General features: G+C 52.5%; 2 protein-coding genes and 3 non-coding genes across 5 annotated transcripts; all 5 read right to left on the bottom strand.

The window, feature by feature from the left end:
• Positions 1–1,304: 1,304 nt before the first annotated feature.
• Positions 1,305–5,362, bottom strand: RASL11A (RAS like family 11 member A). The gene is made up of 4 exons (XM_029047794.2): positions 4,955–5,362; positions 3,941–3,997; positions 3,449–3,528; positions 1,305–1,992 (listed from the first exon to the last, which is right to left on the bottom strand). The coding sequence occupies exons 1-4, from the start codon at positions 5,076–5,078 to the stop codon at positions 1,528–1,530; spliced, it is 726 nt and encodes a 241-aa protein (XP_028903627.1). The 5' UTR covers positions 5,079–5,362; the 3' UTR covers positions 1,305–1,527.
• A 6,779-nt stretch (positions 5,363–12,141) lies between these two features.
• On the bottom strand, positions 12,142–17,399 carry RPL21 (ribosomal protein L21). The gene is made up of 6 exons (XM_029048562.2): positions 17,367–17,399; positions 14,850–14,928; positions 14,429–14,490; positions 13,638–13,750; positions 13,068–13,218; positions 12,142–12,269 (listed from the first exon to the last, which is right to left on the bottom strand). Exons 2-6 carry the CDS (start codon positions 14,914–14,916, stop codon positions 12,180–12,182), a joined length of 483 nt encoding a protein of 160 aa, XP_028904395.1. The 5' UTR covers positions 14,917–14,928; positions 17,367–17,399; the 3' UTR covers positions 12,142–12,179.
• MIR1417 (microRNA mir-1417) lies at positions 12,306–12,445 on the bottom strand. Its single transcript, NR_034913.1, has one exon. It is a non-coding gene; the product is annotated as a microRNA mir-1417 (primary transcript).
• LOC114805944 lies at positions 13,455–13,586 on the bottom strand. The gene has a single exon (XR_003754076.1). It is a non-coding gene; the product is annotated as a small nucleolar RNA SNORA27 (small nucleolar RNA).
• On the bottom strand, positions 13,855–13,933 carry LOC114805995. The gene has a single exon (XR_003754126.1). It is a non-coding gene; the product is annotated as a small nucleolar RNA SNORD102 (small nucleolar RNA).
• Positions 17,400–19,334: the final 1,935 nt, after the last annotated feature.

Here is a 19,334-nt window from a genome sequence, read left to right as displayed (position 1 = left end):
TCAGAGGTCATGAGTTCGAATCCCTGCTCTGCCCCTTGTCAGCCGTGTGACCGTGGGCGAGTCACTTCACTTCTCTGGGCCTCAGTGACCTCATCTGTCAAATGGGGATTAACCGTGAGCCTCACGTGGGACGACCTGATGACCCCGTATCTCCCCCAGCGCTCGGAACGGTGCTCGGCACATCGTAAGCGCTTAACGAATACCGACATTATTATCATTATTATTCTTTCCCCCTCCCAGCCCCACAGCACCTAGGTACCTATCTGTCGTTTATTCGCTTATATTAACGTCTGTCTCCCCCGGCTGTAGTATATAAGCTCGAGGTGGTCAGGGAATGTGTTTACTGTTCTACTGTACTCTCCCAAGCGCTTAGTACAGTGCTGTGCACACAGTAAGCACGCAATAAATACATCTGAACAAATGAAGGCGTTGAAAGTGGCAGAGCCAGCATTAGAACCCAGGTCAGAGAAGCGGCGTGGCCCGGTGGATAGAGCACGTGCCTGGGAGTCAGAGGGACCTGGGTTCTAATCCCGGCTCTCCCGCTCACTTCCCTTCTCTGTGCCCGAGTTATGTCACCTGCAAAATGGGGATTAAGACCGTGAACCCCATGGGGAATGTGTCCATCCTGGTTATCTAGTTTCTACCCGATTAGACCGAAAGCCCGTCAGACGGCAGGGACCGTCTCTATCTGTTGCCGGCTTGTTCATTCCAAGCGCTTAGTACAGTCCTCTGCACACAGTAAGCGCTCAATAAATACTACTGAATGAACACCCCACCGCTTGGAACGGGTGCCTGACGTAAAAGTGCTTAACAGATACGCTAAAAAGGGTCCTAAGGCTCCCAGGCTCACGCTCTTTCCACCAGACCACCCTCCTCCTGTGCTATCACTTCCACTTTTCTCTCAGATGTTGCTGACTCCCCTTTCCGCACTACCCATCACTGATACCCGTCCCCGATCGTCGCTCGAGGGGACTTAGCGTCGGGCCCCTCATCGGCCGGTCTGAGTGGCCCGGATTAGAGGAAAGGCCCAGGAAACGAGTGCTTGGTAGAGTGGAAGCTCCTCGTGGGCAGGGAACGTGGCTTCCGCGTCAGCCGCAGTGCTGGGGATAACGCACTTAATAAATCCCCTTCCTCCCCAGCAACTGCTACAAGTGCTGGTCTTCTTCTAGAGAAGCCCCTCCCCGCCCCCCCCCCACCCGATGGATCCCCGACACGTCCCGGTTTGAACTGGAGGCAAGATTTGAATTCTGGCAGCTCAGTTGAGGAGACGACTTTTGCAAAAGGCATCAAACACCAGCCACAGCTCTGTATCGATTTGCCTTTAATGAAAAGGACCGGCGCTCGTCCGCTCTGGCGCGATACAGATTCTATTACAAAAAGTCCCCGAACGGCCGTGGGGAAACATCTTCTCACGCGCCGCGCACCACACCCACGAGAAAATCGACGACGGCTGTACAAAAATATAAACTCTCGAGTAAGCGATAAAACCAGTCCGTCCCGCTGCCCGCCGGAGTAGCGGGGCCGCGCTCACCCCAACAGTGGGGGCGATCTGACTTTGGAGGACAGGGCCTGCTTGAAACGCCTCTTCAGGTCCTGCACGTTGGGCGATTTGGGTCTGGAGATGACGGAGGGGCGCCTCTTGTCCCCGCCGCCCTGCAGCTTGCCGACCTCCCGGCACAGATGCCGGAAGACGGCGCACACGCCCTCGTAGTCCTCGCTGGTGGACACTTCCAGGAAGGCGCCGCCCAGCTCGTCGGCCAGCTGGAGGGCGGCGCTGGCCTGCACCTGCCGGGCGTGCAGCAGGTCCCCCTTGTTCCCCACGATGACGACGGGGACGTTGGCGTCCGGGTGGACCTTGCGGATGTGCTGGTAGAGGGGCCGGATGGCCTGGTAGCTGCTGTAGTCCGTGATGGAGAACACCAGCAGGAAGCCCTCCGCCCACCGCACACACCCGGAGAGGGACTCCAATGCCTGAGCCGAGTCTTCTCGGACCTGCGAGGGAAGACCCGGTGGGAATCCGGGGGCGGGGGGGACACATTCCTGCAACTCAATTCTCGCACCGTCTTGCACCGTTTAGTGTTTGGACCTGGTCTGGTTAATAATAATCAACTGTGGTGTTGGTTACCGTGCGCCTGGCCCTCCGGTGAGCCCCGGGGTGGGTCCAAGCAGTTCGAGTTGGACGCGGTCCCCGGCCCACATGGGGCTCACGGTCTCCATCCCCATTTTACAGCCGAGGCCCAGAGAAGTGAAGGGGCTCGCCCGAGGTCCCGCGGCAGACGAGCGGCGGAGCCGGGATGACGACCCCGGGTCTTCCTGCCTCCCGGGCTCCCGCTCTATCCATTAGGGCCCCTCTGCTTCCCGGTTCGCCGGGGGGTTCGGGGAGGGCCGGCCCTATCCCCGCTCCCGAGATACGTGGTGTAGGGCGGATCCTATCCGTGTCCCGCGCTGGCCAGAGAGGGTCCCGCTGGCTCGCGAGACCTCTCAGACCCGCGCAGTTCCAACCACGAGCCCTGCAACGTCGAGCCCCCGGGGAATCTCTGCCAGCTAAGCATCGATCGCCAAAACCTACTCTGTGCAACCAAACAAATCCTTTCTCAGGAGGCTGGGCGGGGGGCACTGAGGAAATAGGAGTCCTGTTGTTTCTGGGGAGGGGGGGGGGAGTTGGCCGGAGCCCTGTGCGGTCTGTGCATTGGAGTCATCAGTCACTCGTTTGTGAAATGACGCCCCCGTCTCCCCCGCCCCCCCCGGTTGAGATCCGAGTGGGGTAGGTGGGAGACGAAGGAAGCACGGATGCTCCGTTCCGGAGAAGCCGAAGCTGCGAGGAGAACTCGAGCCCTAGTCGGCTGTTCCTCGGCACGGTTCCTTCCTCTACCCGTTTTTCCCTCTTTCTCCCGTCGCTGGGACTATTTGGCGTCCCTCTCCCCCGCTCCACCGCAATAAGCTTCTTGGGAACGGGGACCGTATCCCTTAGGGGCGCTCGCCCGTGCGCTCGGCACAGTGCTGAGGCCGCCAAGTCAGTATTATCCATCGATTCGTTCTGCTCGCCGCCGTCACCGACCCCCAGCTCGAGCCGGCCAGCGGCGCGTTACCCAACCGTGGGCGGATCTGGCCGGTGACTAAAGAAAGCGGCCACCGGGGTGGGATTAACCCTACCGGCTCCACCGGATCTTAGACGGATCGGGCCGGAGGAAGGGGTCGTGGGTTCGACTCCCGGCTCTGCCACTTGTCAGCTGTGTGACCGTGGGCGAGTCACTTGACTTCTCTGTGCCTGTTACCTCATCTGTAAAACGGGGATTAACTGTGAGCCTCACGTGGGACCACCTGATGACCCTGTATCCCCCCCCCAGCGCTTAGAACAGGGCTCTGCCCGTGGTAAGCGCTTAACAAATACCAACATTATTATCATTAAGGCGACGCGCGAAGGGGGCGACCCGGCGGAGAGCCTTACCTGGATACAGCCTGGCGTGTCCTGGATCTGTAAGGACAGCTGGTCTCCCTCGATGTGGACGAGTCGCGAGTACAGCTTCCCTGAAGGAGCGGAGGGAGGGGTGTGGAGGAAAAAAACGAAAAAGATGTGAAGCTCGTTCTGGGGAATGAGAAGAGTGGAAACTGAAGGCGCGTATATATGACGACGATGACGCGTCAGGCGCTTTATGTATATACAGAGAAGCAGCGTGGCTCGGCGGAAAGAGCAGGGACTTGGGAGTCAGAGGTCGTGGGATCGAATCCCGGCTCTGCCACCTGGCAGCTGTGTGACTGTGGGCGAGTCACTTCACTTCTCTGGGCCTCAGTTCCCTCATCTGGAAAATGGGGATTAAGACTGTGAGCCTCACGTGGGACAACCCGATCACCCTGTATCCACCCCAGCACTTGGAACAGTGCACATAGTAAGCGCTTAACAAATACCGATAATATATAGAAAAAAAAAATCGGTCTTTACCTGCATTGGGTTCATAATCGCCAATAAATCGCTTGGTCAGGAAGCGTACAATAATTGCTGAAAGGAAAGAATCGGTTGTGGGTTCCGGCAGGAAGAGAGAGGGGAGGGGATGAAGGACAGGTCTATTGAGTTTTGCCATCACGGACGGTCACCACGTGGAATCTGCCCTCGTCCAGCTCCGAGGAGGGTTTCTGGTGGAGGGGAGACGGTCCATCACCCCGAAGGAGCGGGGACCGAGGGGCCATCCCAGCGCACCGCGATGTGCGCCCTGGGCAGACCCGACGCTTCCCCTCCCTGCCCCATTTCAGCGTGGCTCAGTGGAAAGAGCCCGGGCTTGGAAGGCGGAGGACCTGGGTTCGAATCCCGGCTCCGCCACCTGCCAGCTGGGTGACTGTGGGCAAGTCACTTCACTTCTCAGGGCCTCAGTGACCTCATCTGGAAAAGGGGGATGAAGACCGGGAGCCCCACGTGGGACAACCTGATCACCTTGCCTCCCTCCAGCGCTGAGGACAGTGCTTTGCACCTAGTAAGCGCTTCACAAATGCCACTATTATTATTATTTCTCGGGAAAATAAGAGCTCCCAGACCCCGTTCCAGCCCCTTTGCCCACCTCACCCCAGGGCCACCGGGTCCCAGGCTGGGGCAGCACCAAGGTCGGGGGGTGGGGGGGGGGTCGAGGTCGTTCCAGGGGGCCGAATGGATTCATTCGATAGTATTTCCTGAGCGCCTACTCGGTGCAGAGCACTGTACTAAGCGCTTGGAATGGGCAAATCGGCAACAGATAGAGACAGTCCCTGCCCTTTGACGGGTTTACAGTCTAATCTTGGATGAGCAGAAGAGATTGCTTTGAAGCCCCACCCGCCCCCCTTCCTCCCGGGCCCAGTCTTGTCCATTCCCAGCGCTCCGCACAGAGTGAGCACTCAATCGAAACGACGGAAGGAAGAGGAGCCGTCCCGAGTGGGGGGGGCCTCGCCAGGAATCCCCCCCCCCCACCCCCACCCCCCGACCACTCACCGCTCTTTCCCACGCGGCCCGAGCCCAGCACGGCCAGCTTGACATCCCTGCTCGGCGTGGGCTCCGCGGAGGCCTCTGGGATGGGGGCCAGCAGAAAGTTCCCGGACATGGTGGGCAGCCGCATGGAGGGGGTGGTGGCTACTGCCTGGACGCTTGCAGCATCCAGACGCCCCTCCCCCCCCCCCGGCTTCCCCGATCCCGGGGATGGGGGACCCAGGCAGTGCCGCCACGGGCTACCCTCCGCAAATCCGGGCACCGACGGAGGAGCCGGCGGCCGCCGAGGCTGCGGGTGCAGTTGTTGGCGCTCCGGGAGGCGGCCGGGGGCTTTTAAAGAGGGTCCCACGAAAGGGGGCGGCGAGGCGGTGGGCCGGGCCTGCCCCGCCCCCTCCCTCCAGCTCCTCCTCCGCCTGCCCGCCGGAGGGGGGGGCGGCGGAGGCGGGTCCGCGCCGAGTGCGCAGGCGCCGGACGCGGCCCGGGGCGGCGGCCCCCCCCCGGATCAACTGCGCAGGTGCGGCCCTCGCGCCCTCCTCGCGCCCTCCTCGCGCCCTCCTCGCGCCCTCCTCGCGCCCTCCTCGCGCCCTCCTCGCGCCCTCCTCGCGCCCTCCTCGCGCCCTCCTCGCGCCCTCCTCGCGCCCTCCCTCGCGCCCCCCCCCCTCCCCCGCGCCCTCCTCCCTCCCTCGCCCCCCCCACCCCAGGATTCATTCATTCACTCAGGCACTCACCCATCCAATCATTCATAATAATAATAATGTTGGTATTTGTTAAGCGCTTATTAGGTGCCGAGCACTGTTCTAAGCGCTGGGGGAGAGACAGGGTCATCAGGTGGTCCCACGGGAGGCTCACAGTCTTCATCCCCATTTTCCAGATGAGGTCACTGAGGCCCAGAGAAGTGAAGTGACTTGCCCACAGTCACCCAGCTGACAAGGGGCAGAGCTGGGATTCGAACTCATGACCTCTGACTCCCCAGCCCGGGCCCTTTCCACTGCTTACTATGTGCGGAGCCCTGTACCAAGCACTTGGAATGGACAATGTGGCAACTGATAAGAATAATAATGCTGGCATTTGTTAAGCGCTTACTATGTGCAGGGCACTGTTCTAAGCGCTGGGGCGGATACCAAAAAAATATTGGTATTTGTTCAGCGCTTACTATGTGCCAAACACTGTTCTGAGCTCTGACTTCCACGGGTGTCTCTTAATTGAGGGTTTTGGCCTTCTAGAGTGGAAAGAGCCCAGACCTGAGAGTCAGAGGACTTGGGTTCTAATCCCAAATCTGCCACTTACCTGCTGGGTGATCTTGGGCAAGTCACCTCACTTCTCTGTGCCTCAGTACCCTCGTCTGCAAAAATGAGGATTCAATACCTCTTCTCTCTCCTGCTTAGACTGGGAGCCCCATGCACCTATCCCACTGCTTAGTACGGGTTTGATTATTATTATTATTATTATTATTTGGTGTCTGCCGATCTGAGCAGTGGTGCAAAAGCTGCTGTTTGAAAGGAATCGCTGCCAACCCTCCCCCCGCCGCTCTCTACATCATTCTGTACAGCCTTTTCCCCCCTGTCTTATCATCGCTGCCGAACCTGCCTAAATGACAGACCATAGCCTAGCAACAAGTGCCCAGGAAGCCTTTCGCCGGAAAGATGCTAAGTAAAAGCGAATTACGCCGTAATTCACATTCCAGTTGAATCAACAGCGGTAAAAGCTATTTATGCTTTATTTAAGAACAGAGCGCCATACCCAGGGTAAATAAATCTCTTGGCAGCAACTTCTTTTTCCCTCCTAAGAATAGGGATGCAAAACGGAAAACCGCAATGACCTGGCAAAAACACCACTGCTAGGCCTCCAGAGACCCGGGCAGGATCTCTTGTCCTCCTGTTGCTTTTTCCCGGGGCGGCAATCGAGACGTAAAATCGGGGTCGGGCTGTGGGCTACGACACTGTGGACCACCCCTTTTTTTCTGGAAACATCATCTGACCTTGTTCTCACCGACGCTCTCCTCTCCTGGTTCGCCTCCCAGCTCCGCGACCGCTCCGTCTCTTTCGCGGGTTCCTCCTTGGCCTCCTTCCCTCTTATCGTGGGAGACCCTCATGGCTCAGCTCCGGGTCCCCTTCTATTCTCCATCTACACCCTTGGAGAACTCAATGGCTTCAACAACTACCCCCTCTAGGTGAATGATTCCCTAACCTACTTCTCCAGCCCCGATCTTTCTCCTTCTCTGCAGCCTCGCGTTTCCTCCCCATTCAGGATATCTCTACCTGGATGTCCTGCCGACATCTCAAACTAAACACGTCCAAACGGGACTTCTCATCTTCCCACCCCAGACCCTGTCCTCTTTCTAGCAGCGTGGCTCAGTGGAGAGAGCCCGGGCTTTGGAGTCAGAGGTCATGGGTTCGAATCCCGGCCGGCCACCTGTCAGCTGTGTGACTTTGGGCAAGTCACTTAACTTCTCGGTGCCTCAGTTCCCTCCTCTGTAAAATGGGGGTGAAGACTGTGAGCCCCCCGTGGGACAACCTGATTCCCCTGTGTCTACCCCAGCGCTTAGAACAGTGCTCGGCACGTAGTAAGCGCTTAACCAATACCAACATTATTATTATTATTATTCTGACTTTTCCGTTGTTGACAGCACCCCCGTCCTCCCTGTCTTTGCAAGCCCGTAACCTTGGCATTATCTTTGACTCATCTCTAATTCAGCCCACATATTCAGTCTGTCCCTAAGTCCTGTCGGTTATAACTTTGCTAAAAACGGCCCTTTCCTCTCCATCCAAACTACGGTGATCCCAGCACTTATTGCGCTCCTTGCTGACCTCTCTGCCTCCTGACTCTCCCCCATCACGGTCCATACTTTACTCCGCGGCCTCCATCGTTTTTCTAAATCAAGTTCGGCCCCCATCTCCCCCCTCCTCAAGAACCTCCAGTGGTTCCCCAGCCACCTCCGCCTCAAAGGGAAACTCCTTGCCATCGGCTTTAAAGCGTTACACGCTCCGTGAATATCGTTCACGGATATTCCAGATATTCACGGTAATTCACGTTCATTCCAGAAACTTCACTCTATCAGCCTCCCCTTCTTCACTGCCCAGCCTTCCCCCGTGGATTTCCCACGTTTCCCTCCACACCTCCCTCTCTCAGGGAACTCGTTTTTGCCCGATTTGTCGCAGAAAGGTAAGTTCCAATTGCCGCTTGCTTTCGGATCGCCTTCAGACCTGGAAATTGGGATTAGCTTGGCACGGCCTCGGCACGAACGTCCTCGGCATTTGTTTTGTCTCTTGGCGGTCTGGGATGAATAAATGACATTTTGGAAAAACGTACGCCGGATCTACGGGTTTCCCATGCTAAGTGTCGGGTGTTGAAATCAGAGTCTGGGTTTTAATTTCTTTTTTTCCCTCTAATTTACTTCTATTCATCCAATCTTCTCCTTTTTTCTGAAGAAAAAAGACGACAAACTGCTCGACTGAAGGCATTATGCCACCTGCTCCTTAACATGCTTGAGTTTGGGTGTAAAGTAGTTTGAACGGATTGTTGGGAGACTTGGCTTTGGGAAAAACAAATAGGAATGATTTTGCAGCTCTAGCCTTATAACTGACTTGAGATGGGAGCTTACTACAGCATTCCTCAGAGTGGAATCCTTGAAAGACTAGAAAGGTATTTTTTGTAGAAGCGAGGTGGCCTAGTCGAAAGAGCGCGGGCCTGGGAGCGGGAGAAATAACCAGCAAAAAGATGGGGGACGTCAGAGTTAGGGATGAGTTAAGGATTGGCAAGATTCTGCCTCTTAGGGGGACATGAGCTCTGACAGATATTTTCTTCCATAATTGGGGTAGGTTTGCATCATCCTGTACTTTGCCCAATAACCTTTGCAGCTGCAGTTCTTAAATTGTTATGGGTTCAACAAATGGAAAAAGATTCCACTTCACGATAGCTTTCATTACAAAAATTGGGGACTTGACACAAAGTAAACACAAAGCTGCTGAAATGACACAGGGTAAACACCCAAATCCCTCAGAAATAAAATGCTTACAGTTCCTTTCGTAAACCACTTAGTGAAAAACTTTTTTTTTTTTAATTTGGACTAGTCACTCAATTTTATAGCCTCTCATTGATTTGCTTTGAGAGGCCGTTAATCCAGTCATGTTTACAAAAGGAATAGAATTAGTAACAGTTGGAGATGGGGGAAGGCTCTCAAGTCTGGAGACTATCCCTTTTATTCTTTCCCAGGAACGAAATGAAAATAACGGGAACTATTACACAAGGGTAGCGAATTTGGACTCTCTACCAGATGAGTAAATAACATTCAATAACAGCTTCGTGGGCTTCCCAGACTAAGCCCCCCTTCCTTCCTCAGCTCCCCCTCCCCTCCGCCCCGACTCGCTCCTTTTGCTCTAACCTCCACCCGCCCCACGGTACTTGCGTGTATATGTACATATCTATAATTCTATTTATTTATAATTAATCCATTTACTTCTTTTGACGTGTACACATCTATTTATATGGATGCTATTAATGCCTGTTTTCGTTGACGTCTGTCTCCCCCATTGTAGACTGTGAGCCCATTGTGGGCGGGGATTGTCTCTCTTGAACTGTACTTTCCATGCGCTTAGTACACTGTTTTGCACACAGCAAGTGCTCAATAAATACGACTAAATGAATTACACCACAAATCAGTTCAACAACTAAGTCCATTCAGGACTCCATCTTAAGCAACTAGGCCTTAATGGAGGTTCTGATTCTCTTTCCCTCTTCAAAACCTTACTTAAAAATCACCTCCTCCAAGAGGCCTTCCCAGACTGAGCTCCTCTTCCCCCTCTACTCCCTCTGCCATCCCCCCTTTACCTCTCCGCAGCTAAAGCCTCATTTTCCCCTTTTCCCTCTGCTCCTCCACCTCTCCCTTCCCATCCCCACAGCACTGTACCCGTCCGCTCAACTGTATATATTTTCGTTACCCTATTTATTTTGTTAATGAATTGTACATCGCCTTGATTCTATTTAGTTGCCATTGTTTTTACGAGATGTTCTTCCCCTTGACGCTGTTTAGTGCCATTGTTCTTGTCTGTCCGTCTCCCCCGATTAGACTGTAAGCCCGTCAAACGGCAGGGACTGTCTCTATCTGTTGCCGACTTGTTCATCCCAAGCGCTTAGTACAGTGCTCTGCACATAGTAAGCGCTCAATAAATACTATTGAATGAATGAAGTTAAAAATCTATCATATTTCCTAAACCCTTACTGTGTACAAAGCTCTATACTAAGTACTTGGGAGAGAACAGAGAGGGTAGAGTGAGTCTTAGTATATCATTTTGACCTCACTTTATTCAGCAGGAAGCAAGCATCACCCTAGCCCAGCTCAATACCCAATATTCATTCTTTCAATTGTATTTGAGCACTTACTTTGTGCAGATCACTGTACTAAGAGCTTGGGAGAGTATAATTCAACAATAGACACATTCCTTGCCCACCAACTTACAGTCTACCTCCTTAACAGTGGCCTTGAGGCTATCAATTGTATTCATTGAGCATTGGGTACAAAGCATTATGCTAAATGCTTGGGAGACTACACTAAAACGACGACATTCCCTGCCCACAACTATTCAGTCTCAAAGGGGAGACATTGAGAGAAACAAATTACAGATAGGGACTAAGGTGCTGAGGCGCTGGAAGGCGGGGAATATCCATCGATTAGACTGTAAGCCCTGATGAGCAGGGATTGTCTCCATCTGTTGCCAAATTGTACATTCCAAGCACTTAGTAGTGCTCTGCACATAGTAAGCGCTCAATAAATAGTATTGAATGAATAAAAGGAGCCAGTCAGGGCAACGCAGAAGGGAGTGGAAGTAAATGAAAAGATGATTTAGTCACAGGAGGTCTCTTGGAGATGTGCCTTCAATAAAGCTTTGAAGGGGGAAAGAGTAAGTGTCTCTTGGATATGAAGAGGGAGGGCATTGCAGGCCTGAGGCAGGTCGCGGGCTTGAGTTGGCCAAGGGAGGGAGAGTGAGGTGGTCGACATTAGAGGAGCAAAGTGTGGGCTGCCTTGTAGTAGGAGAGTAGCGAGGTGAGGAAGGAGGGGGCAAGGTGACTGAAGAACGGCGAGGAATGTGATGCAGGTCCTCCCCCAAGAAACAGGGTGACGAACGAAGCCCCCCGCTGGAACCATGTTTTCCAGGCACCGCGTGCTAAAGCAGCTCCACTCCTTGGAGATGGGAGGGCAGAAGGGGGCCCGACCCACGGTCAGGGCTGTGACCCACCCTGCGCCCCTCTTCCGCAGTCTATGCAGGAAGGGACCCCAACAGGTCACACTATCCGTCTCTCCACAGGCCTCCCAGAGCACACGCCCAGTCACAGCCAGAAAGAGTTCAAGCTCGGGACCCTCTCCCACCCCCTGCCCAGAACTCAGCTAGTAATAATAATAATGTTGGTATTTAAGTGCTTACTATGTGCAGAGCACCGTTCTAAGCGCCGGGGTAGATACAGGGTCATGGGGTTGTCCCACGTGAGGCTCACAGTGAATCCCCATTTGACAGATGAGGGAACTGAGGCCCAGAGAAGTTAAGTGACTTGCCCAAACTCTTGCGGGATTCAAACCCATAACCTCTGACTCCCAAGCCCTGGCTCTTTCCACTGAGCCACGCTGCTTCTAGTGAGCGGGAGATGAGTACAAACACAGAGCCCTCCACTATGGTTACTGCTGTAACCATAACACTGCTAGTGACTTTTTGGCTAAAATGCAATGTTATGGCTGGTTTACTGCATAGTTAACACGAAGGAAACATCTCCTCCGGTCCCTTCGGAGACTTGAAATACAAAAAGGACAAGAATGTTTTAACAAAACATTCCATTTTAGGTTAAAGGAGAGGCTCCTATAAAAGCTTTGAGCAAAATGGCAACAGCTCATTATGTTTATCCTGCTCGTTCAATCATTAACAAATTAATGAGAAATCAACTTTCCCTTGTCTCCCCCATCTGTGTAGACAGCATTCCAATCTTCCTATTTTTACTTCCAGTGGCATTCTTGATTTTTTTTTTTTTTCCCAAAACGATCTACAGGGATTAAAGCGGTTTTCCCGAGTAAAAATGTCACGCCCCCCAAATCAGACTAAATTTTCGGTCATCACTCGAGAGCCTGAATCGTTACGAGGCCAGCTTCTGATCGGCTCCAGGCTCGATCTCGACCGCCCAGAGTTTAAGAAAAGAAAGCCACCACGGTCCTCCTTAGTCCAAAAGTTTTATTTCACGCATACGCACATTATGCCATGAATTCATAGGGAATCGGTTCCAGCAGTTCGGGCTCCTTGCCGTTGGTTCGCACAAAGTGGGCCTCCCTGGGTGGAGCGGGCTGACGGGGAAGGAAGGGGAGAGGTTAAAACCCAGCCCAGAAGCCAGCTAACCACCCACAGACACCCTCCTCCCGAGCTGCTCTCAGAACCGGTGAAATAACGCAGTCATTTTTGACTTTTGCTAAAGTCATCATTTAGGAAGATCATCATCGAGCAGTTTCTCTGATTTCGGAGGGAATAGTTCACTGGCGATCCTATCCACCGGCTGGTCTGGTGGGGGGCCCTTTTTAAATCAGAAACCCCAGGGTCACAGATCACTAGGTGAAAATAATCGGTCCCAATCCCTTAGGCACCGTAGGAGGGCTGGTTCACGGCTAGGTCTCTCTCTCCCTTAAAGCTATCTCCAAGCTATTTTTAGCCTGGCTTGTCTCCTTGAATTATTCTAAGCTTATCTTACCCAGACTGAGGAATTCCACAGATAATGGGGCCAGCGCTTAGATGTGGCTTTTGGGGGAGAGAGGATAATTTGGGATGTTGAAGTGTCAGGAATCTCCTGAGGAGGACTAGAGGCTTGGCGCAGACGATAGGAATTAAAAACAGAAACAACTCATTCATTTCATGGGTTAAGTGGGAAAGGTTAGATGCATACTTATTCTACACTAGTGCTGAGTGTACAACCAGAGATATAAACTTCTCACATAGGGTCCCATATCGTCTGGGAATGGGCTTAGTCAGACACCACCTGACTGACTTTCACTCGAAAGCCCCACTAGATGCCAATTTTACACAGGAGCCTTTCAACAGTCATTGGGCACGTTAGCACCGGAATTTTTTTTTTCTTTTTAACTCCCCCATACCTGACGTTTCAGTTCAACCCAGATGCCCTTCCGTTTGGCTTCCTTCTTCTTCTGATCATTCTCCTTCACACGCTTAAGGAAGCTGTCCCGGCTCTTAGAATGCTTAATATGCTCAATTCGAACATTAATCCGCTTGGCAAGAATCTTGCCCCTGGAATGGGAGAAAAACCCAAGCATCACATTTAGCCCCGCACTCACTCTTGTCTAATCCCTAACGTGATCACCCGATCGCCGATCGCCTTTCGCCTAAAGAAAAACGCTTACGAGTCCCGGCTCTGAAGACATTATTTAACCATTACTTGATTTGTTTGAATACACTGTTCAAAATCTTAAAGCAGATGAGCAATCGTACCGTCAAATGACCGTCAAATCATTTATATACTCCAAAAATGTCTCCCCTGATAGGATACAAGACAAACAAATTTGTTTGCTTGAGTTTTAAAAGGAAATTAATTTACCCCATTTGAATGACCAATAAAGACAAGAGAAATGTCTAACTGGCAAAGTGAAAGGGGGGGAAAGGAGGCACTACAAAGCCCAGATTATCTCGATACTGTAAAATTGACTTACTTGACCTGTTTGTTTACAATAATCCCCACAGCGTGTTGGGTGACGTTATACACCCTTCCGGTCTTGCCGTGGTAACACTTATGAGGCATACCTTGTTGTACTGTCCCCATGCCCTAAAAGACAGAAACAAGCCAATCTTAGTTCCGACGTTTGGGCCTTGAAACGCTTCGTGACTAAGACTTGAGGATAAGTGGGATGCTCTTTGACGATCCAGATAAGCTCTCAGAGCCGGTGAAATGGTATGTTCATTCTGCTCTTGCAAAAGAACAATCACACGAGACAATCATCATCGAGCACCAGATCAAGAGCAGGACTCCTGGCTCACCGTCTTAATCCCCATTTTACAGAGGTAACCGAGGCACAGAGAAGTTAACTGACTTGCCCAAAGTCACACAGCTGACAAGTGGCGGAGCCAGGATTAGAACCCATGACGTCTGGCTCCCAAGCCAGGGCTCTTTCCACTAAGCCACGCTGTAACTGCCCCAGTACTTAGAACAGTGCTTGACACATTGTAAACGCTAAATACTGTCATCAACATCATTATTATTAACTTAGTTGACATATAGTACCATTTGTATTTACAATCTCTAGACTGTAAATTTGTTAGTCCAGGAACGTGTTTGCTAATTCTGTTTCTACGCTCTCCCAAGTGCTTAGTACAGTGCTCTGCACGGAGTAAGCAAATCGCACCGAGTGGTTACTGATCTTCCATTAAACCGCTAATTATTCCACAGCATTGTACCAGTGCTGGAAAGAAACCCCGTACTTTTCAATGGCGCTTCACAACATACCTTGATATCTACAATATCACCTTTCTTGTAGATGCGCATATAAGTAGCCAGTGGGACAACACCTGTGAACAAACATTTAATACAGCACATCAGAATCAAAGGGCCCAGAATAACAATATTCTCTTGGATGGAGAACAGCACGTAACACTTCAAATTAGCTTAAAAATATTTCGATATCTTTGCCATTTAGGCTGTAACAGGAGCTTTAGAAATGATAGGAAAAATGATTTCTAACGTCAATTCCCGTTTCAACTCCGGCAACTTCATAAAGCTACAACTTTCTGCTAAAATATTAGTTCTCAGAATTTTTCCAATGACTAGACAGCCACGGTACCTGCATTAGGGCGTGAATCAGGGAGACAGTGAGGTTATTGGAGCCTGAGAGCTTGACCATCGATCCTTGTGGAGATTAAAAACTCACCATGTTTGCGAAAAGGCCGGGAGAACATGTAGCGGGTCCCCCTCCTCTTTCCCTTTGTGTTCGTCATTTTGGCGAATTACTGAAACAAAGAGGCAAAGCAGATCGAGTACTTTTTCTTATAGGAAGTTGGCAAATTCTAAGATCACAAACAGCTTTATCTTTGTTTGAAATGAGGTTTTTCATTTTTTGACCAATTGAGATTTTCCAAGTTACACACTACCTGGAAAATTTAAGTACGGTTAAGTCATACCTAGGGTGACCACCTTCTGTTTTGTTTCCAAATAAGGACGCCCCCCACCCTCCACAACACATACACAAACACACACTCCATGATCAACAATCACCCAGGCATATTACACCAACCGCCAGTAAATATTGGGACTATTTTCAAAAGGAATGCCCTTGTCCCGTTTGGGCCATTTTGGGCAGAATGTCATTTTACATGGGATTTTTGCGAAGTTTCTTCCGTTATGCCTAAGGAACACACGTTGTATTATCGTGCACAGTGAGGTCATGGAACGTACTTCCAGGAGAGATTCCTGGCCACTGTTTAGTTGTTAGACGCTCTTGCAAATTGGCACTTTGGAGGCATCTTAAACATGGGCAGCCAGATATGGGTTTAAGCTTGGCTCCGAAATGGAGGAAAACACACACGTGCACCCAAAGGAGCAGCGTGGCCTAATGGTTAGAGCCTGGACCTGGAGTCAGAACATGACTCCGCCACTTGCCTGCTGTGTGACCCCGGGCAAGCCACATAACTTCTCTGTGCCTTAGTTTACCTCATCTGGAGACTGGGGATTAAGGCAGCCCCACGGGGGACGTGGACTGGGGCAAAGCTGGTTAGCTTGTATCTTGCCCAGCGCTTAGTACAGTGCCTGGCGCATCGTAAGCACTTGATACTACGAGGGGGGGAAAAAAGACTAAAGCGGTGCCACCAGAATCCCTTTCGCTGCCCGGGCTAATGTCTCGGGATAAGAACAGTAACTGTAATATTTAAGGGCTTACTCTGTGCCAGGCACTGTACTAAGCGCTTGGGTGGATACGAGCAAATGGGGTTGGATACAATCGCGGTCCCGCATGGGGCTCACGGTCTCAATCCCCATTTTACAGATGAGATCAGAGACGCAGTGCAGCTTAGTGGTAAGAGCGCGGGTTTGGGAGTCGGAGGTCATGGGTTCTAATCCCCACTCCGCCACTTGAATGCTGTGTGACTGCAGGCAAGCCACTTCCCTTCTCTGGGCCTCATCTGTAAAATGGAGATGAAGACTGTGAGCCCCACATGGGACAACCTGATTGCCTTGGATGTCCCCCAGCGCTTAGAACAGTGCTTAGCACACAGTACGCTTAAATACCATCATTAGAGAAGCAGCGCGGCTCAGTGGACAGAGCACGGGCTTTGGAGTCAGAGGTCATGAGTTCAAATCCCGGCTTTGCCCCTTGTCAGCCGTGTGACTGTGGGCAAGTCACTTCACTGGGCCTCATTTACCTCATCCGTAAAATGGGGATGAAGACTGGGAGCCCCACGTGGGACAACCTCATTCCCCTGTGTCTCCCCCAGCGCTTAGAACAGTGCTCTGCACATAGTAGGCGCTTAACAAATACCAACATTATTATTACATAGTAAGCGCTTAACAAATGCCCGCATTATTATTATTATTGAGAGAGGTCGTGGGTTCTAATCCCGGCTCCGCCACTTGTCAGGGGGGTGACTGTGGGCAAGCCACTTCACTTGGCTGGTCCCCAGTTCCCTCCTCTGTCAAATGGGGATGAAAACTGCGAGCCCCACGTAATAATGTTGGTATTTGTTAAGCGCCTACTAGGTGCCGAGCACTGTTCTAAGCGCTGGGGCAGACACAGGGGAGTCAGGTTGTCCCACGTGGGGCTCACAGTCTTCATCCCCATTTTACGGATGAGGTCACTGAGGCACCGCGAAGTGACTTGCCCAAAGCCACCCAGCTGACCAGTGGCTGAGCCGGGATTCGAACCCATGACCTCTGACTCCCAAGCCCGGGCTCTTTCCACTGAGCCACGCTGCTTCTCTGACAACCTCACCACCTTGTATCCCCCAGCGCTCAGAACAGTGCTCTGCACAGAGGAAGCGCTTAATAATAATAATAATAATGTTGGTATTAAGCGCTTACTACGTGCCAAGCACTGTTCTAAGCGCTGGGGGAGCGACAGAGTCATCAGGTCGTCCCACGTGAGGCTCACACTTAATCCCCATTTTGCAGCTAACCGAGGCCCCGCGAAGTGACTTGCCCCCAGTCACCCAGCTGGCAAGGGGCAGAGCGGGGATTCGAACCCATGACCTCTGCCTCCCAAGCCCGGGCTCTTGCCACTGAGCCACGCGCTTAACAAACCCTCCCCCCCATCAGCATCACAGCCCGGCCTTTGGGCACTCAGGGGCAGGTGGGCGCTCAGTACAGAGCCCCGCAGGCAGCCAGGCCAGGGGGAAGGGGGGTCTCCGGGGAGTTTAGGAGAGGAGGAAGAGGAGAAGGACCGGTCCCGACCACCTACCTGCAAGATGGCGGCTCCGGCCTCGAAAGAAAGAGGAGGCGCCTCCGCCCGGCCTTACAACGGGGGCCCCGGGGCTGCCCCGCGCACCGCCCGCCCCGACCTCCCCCCTCCGGCCGCCCTGCCCGCCCCCGGGACCCCCCGGGACAACCTGTCCCCTCCCCCTGGAAGCCACCCACCCGGTAGGATTTCTTCCTTTCTCTAAAAAGGAAGGCGGAGGCGCCGTCAAAGCGGAACAAGCCGCCGGCATCGCGGCGGGCACCCCAAAGAGGGGGGCCTTTGCGCGGGTCACGTGCCCGGGGAGGGCCCCCGCCTCGTCGGATGTGGGCAGGAGGGGGGCCGCGCAGGCGCGCTGAGGGCTTTGAAGCGGGGGGACTCTGCCCTGAAGTGTCATGGCCGCCCCGACCACGTGGGCTTCGGCCTGGTCGCCCGAAAGGACTTTCAACCTCCCCATCGGACCGTCAATCCTAAATGTTCGCAGAGCGCACGGTCTAGGCCCAATAATAATAATAATGTTGGCATTTGTTAAGCGCTTGCTATGTGCAGAGCACTGTTCTAAGCGCTGGGGGAGAGACAGGGTCATCAGGGGGCTTAGCTGAGGGGAGCTGAAGTGGGGGGCAGAGAGGCCTTGTAATAATAATAATAATAATCATGTTGGCATTTGTTAAGCGCTTGCTATGTGCAGAGCACTGTTCTAAGCGCTGGGGAAGATCCAGGGTCATCAGGTTGTCCCACGGGAGGCTCACAGTCTTCATCCCCATTTTACAGATGAGGTCACTGAGGCACTGAGAGGTTAATAATGTTGGTATTTGTTAAGCGCTTACTATGTGCAGAGCACTGTTCTAAGCGCTGGGGGAGATCCAGGGTCATCAGGTTGTCCCACGGGAGGCTCACAGTCTTCATCCCCATTTGACGGATGAGGTGACCGAGACACTGAGAGGTTAATAATGTTGGTATTTGTTAAGCGCTTACTATGTGCAGAGCACTGTTCTAAGCGCTGGGGGAGATCCAGGCTCATCAGGTTGTCCCACGGGAGGCTCACAGTCTTCATCCCCATTTGACGGATGAGGTGACCGAGGCACTGAGCGGTTAATAATGTTGGTATTTGTTAAGCGCTTACTATGTGCAGAGCACTGTTCTAAGCGCGGGGGTTATAAGTCATAAGGGGGCTTAGCTGAGGGGAGCTGAAGCGGGGACAGAGAGGCCTTGTAATAATAATAATAATGTTGGTATTTGTTAAGCGCTTGTTAAGTACAGAGCACTGTTCTAAGCGCTGGGGGAGATACAGGGTCATCAGGTTGTCCCACGAGAGGCTAACACTCTATCCCCATTTTACAGATGAAGGGACTGAGGCACTGAGAGGTTAATAATGTTGGTATTTGTTAAGCGCTTGCTATGTGCAGAGCACTGTTCTAAGCGCTGGGGGAGAGACAGGGTCATCAGGGGGCTTAGCTGAGCGGAGCTGAAGTGGGGGGGCAGAGAGGCCTTGTAATAATAATAATAATAATGTTGGTATTTGTTAATCCTTACTAAGTACAGAGCACTGTTCTAAGAGCTGGGGGAGATCCAGGGTCACCAGGTTGTTCCACGAGAGGCTCACACTCTTTATCCCCATTTTACAGATGAGGTGATGGAGGCGCAGAGAAGTCGAGGATGTTGGTATTTGTTAAGCGCTTACTATGTGCAGAGCACTGTTCTAAGCGCTGGGGGAGATACAGGGTCATCAGGTTGTCCCACGGGAGGCTCACACTCTTAATCCCCATTTTACAGATGAGGGAACTGAGGCGCAGAGAAGTTAATAATGATGTCGGTATTTGTTAAGCGCTTACTATGTGCAGAGCACTGTTCTAAGCGCTGGGGAAGAGACAGGGTCATCAGGTTGTCCCATGCGAGGCTCACAGTTAATCTCCATTTTACAGATGAGGGAACTGAGGCCCAGAGAAGTGAAGTGACTTGCCCACAGTCACACCG

The sequence above is a fragment of the Ornithorhynchus anatinus genome, chromosome 20 (assembly GCF_004115215.2).
Source record: "Ornithorhynchus anatinus isolate Pmale09 chromosome 20, mOrnAna1.pri.v4, whole genome shotgun sequence".
Classification (NCBI taxonomy): Eukaryota; Metazoa; Chordata; class Mammalia; order Monotremata; family Ornithorhynchidae; genus Ornithorhynchus; species Ornithorhynchus anatinus.
Note: the sequence above shows the minus strand (reverse complement) of the source record. Positions and strands in the feature narration are given on the sequence as shown.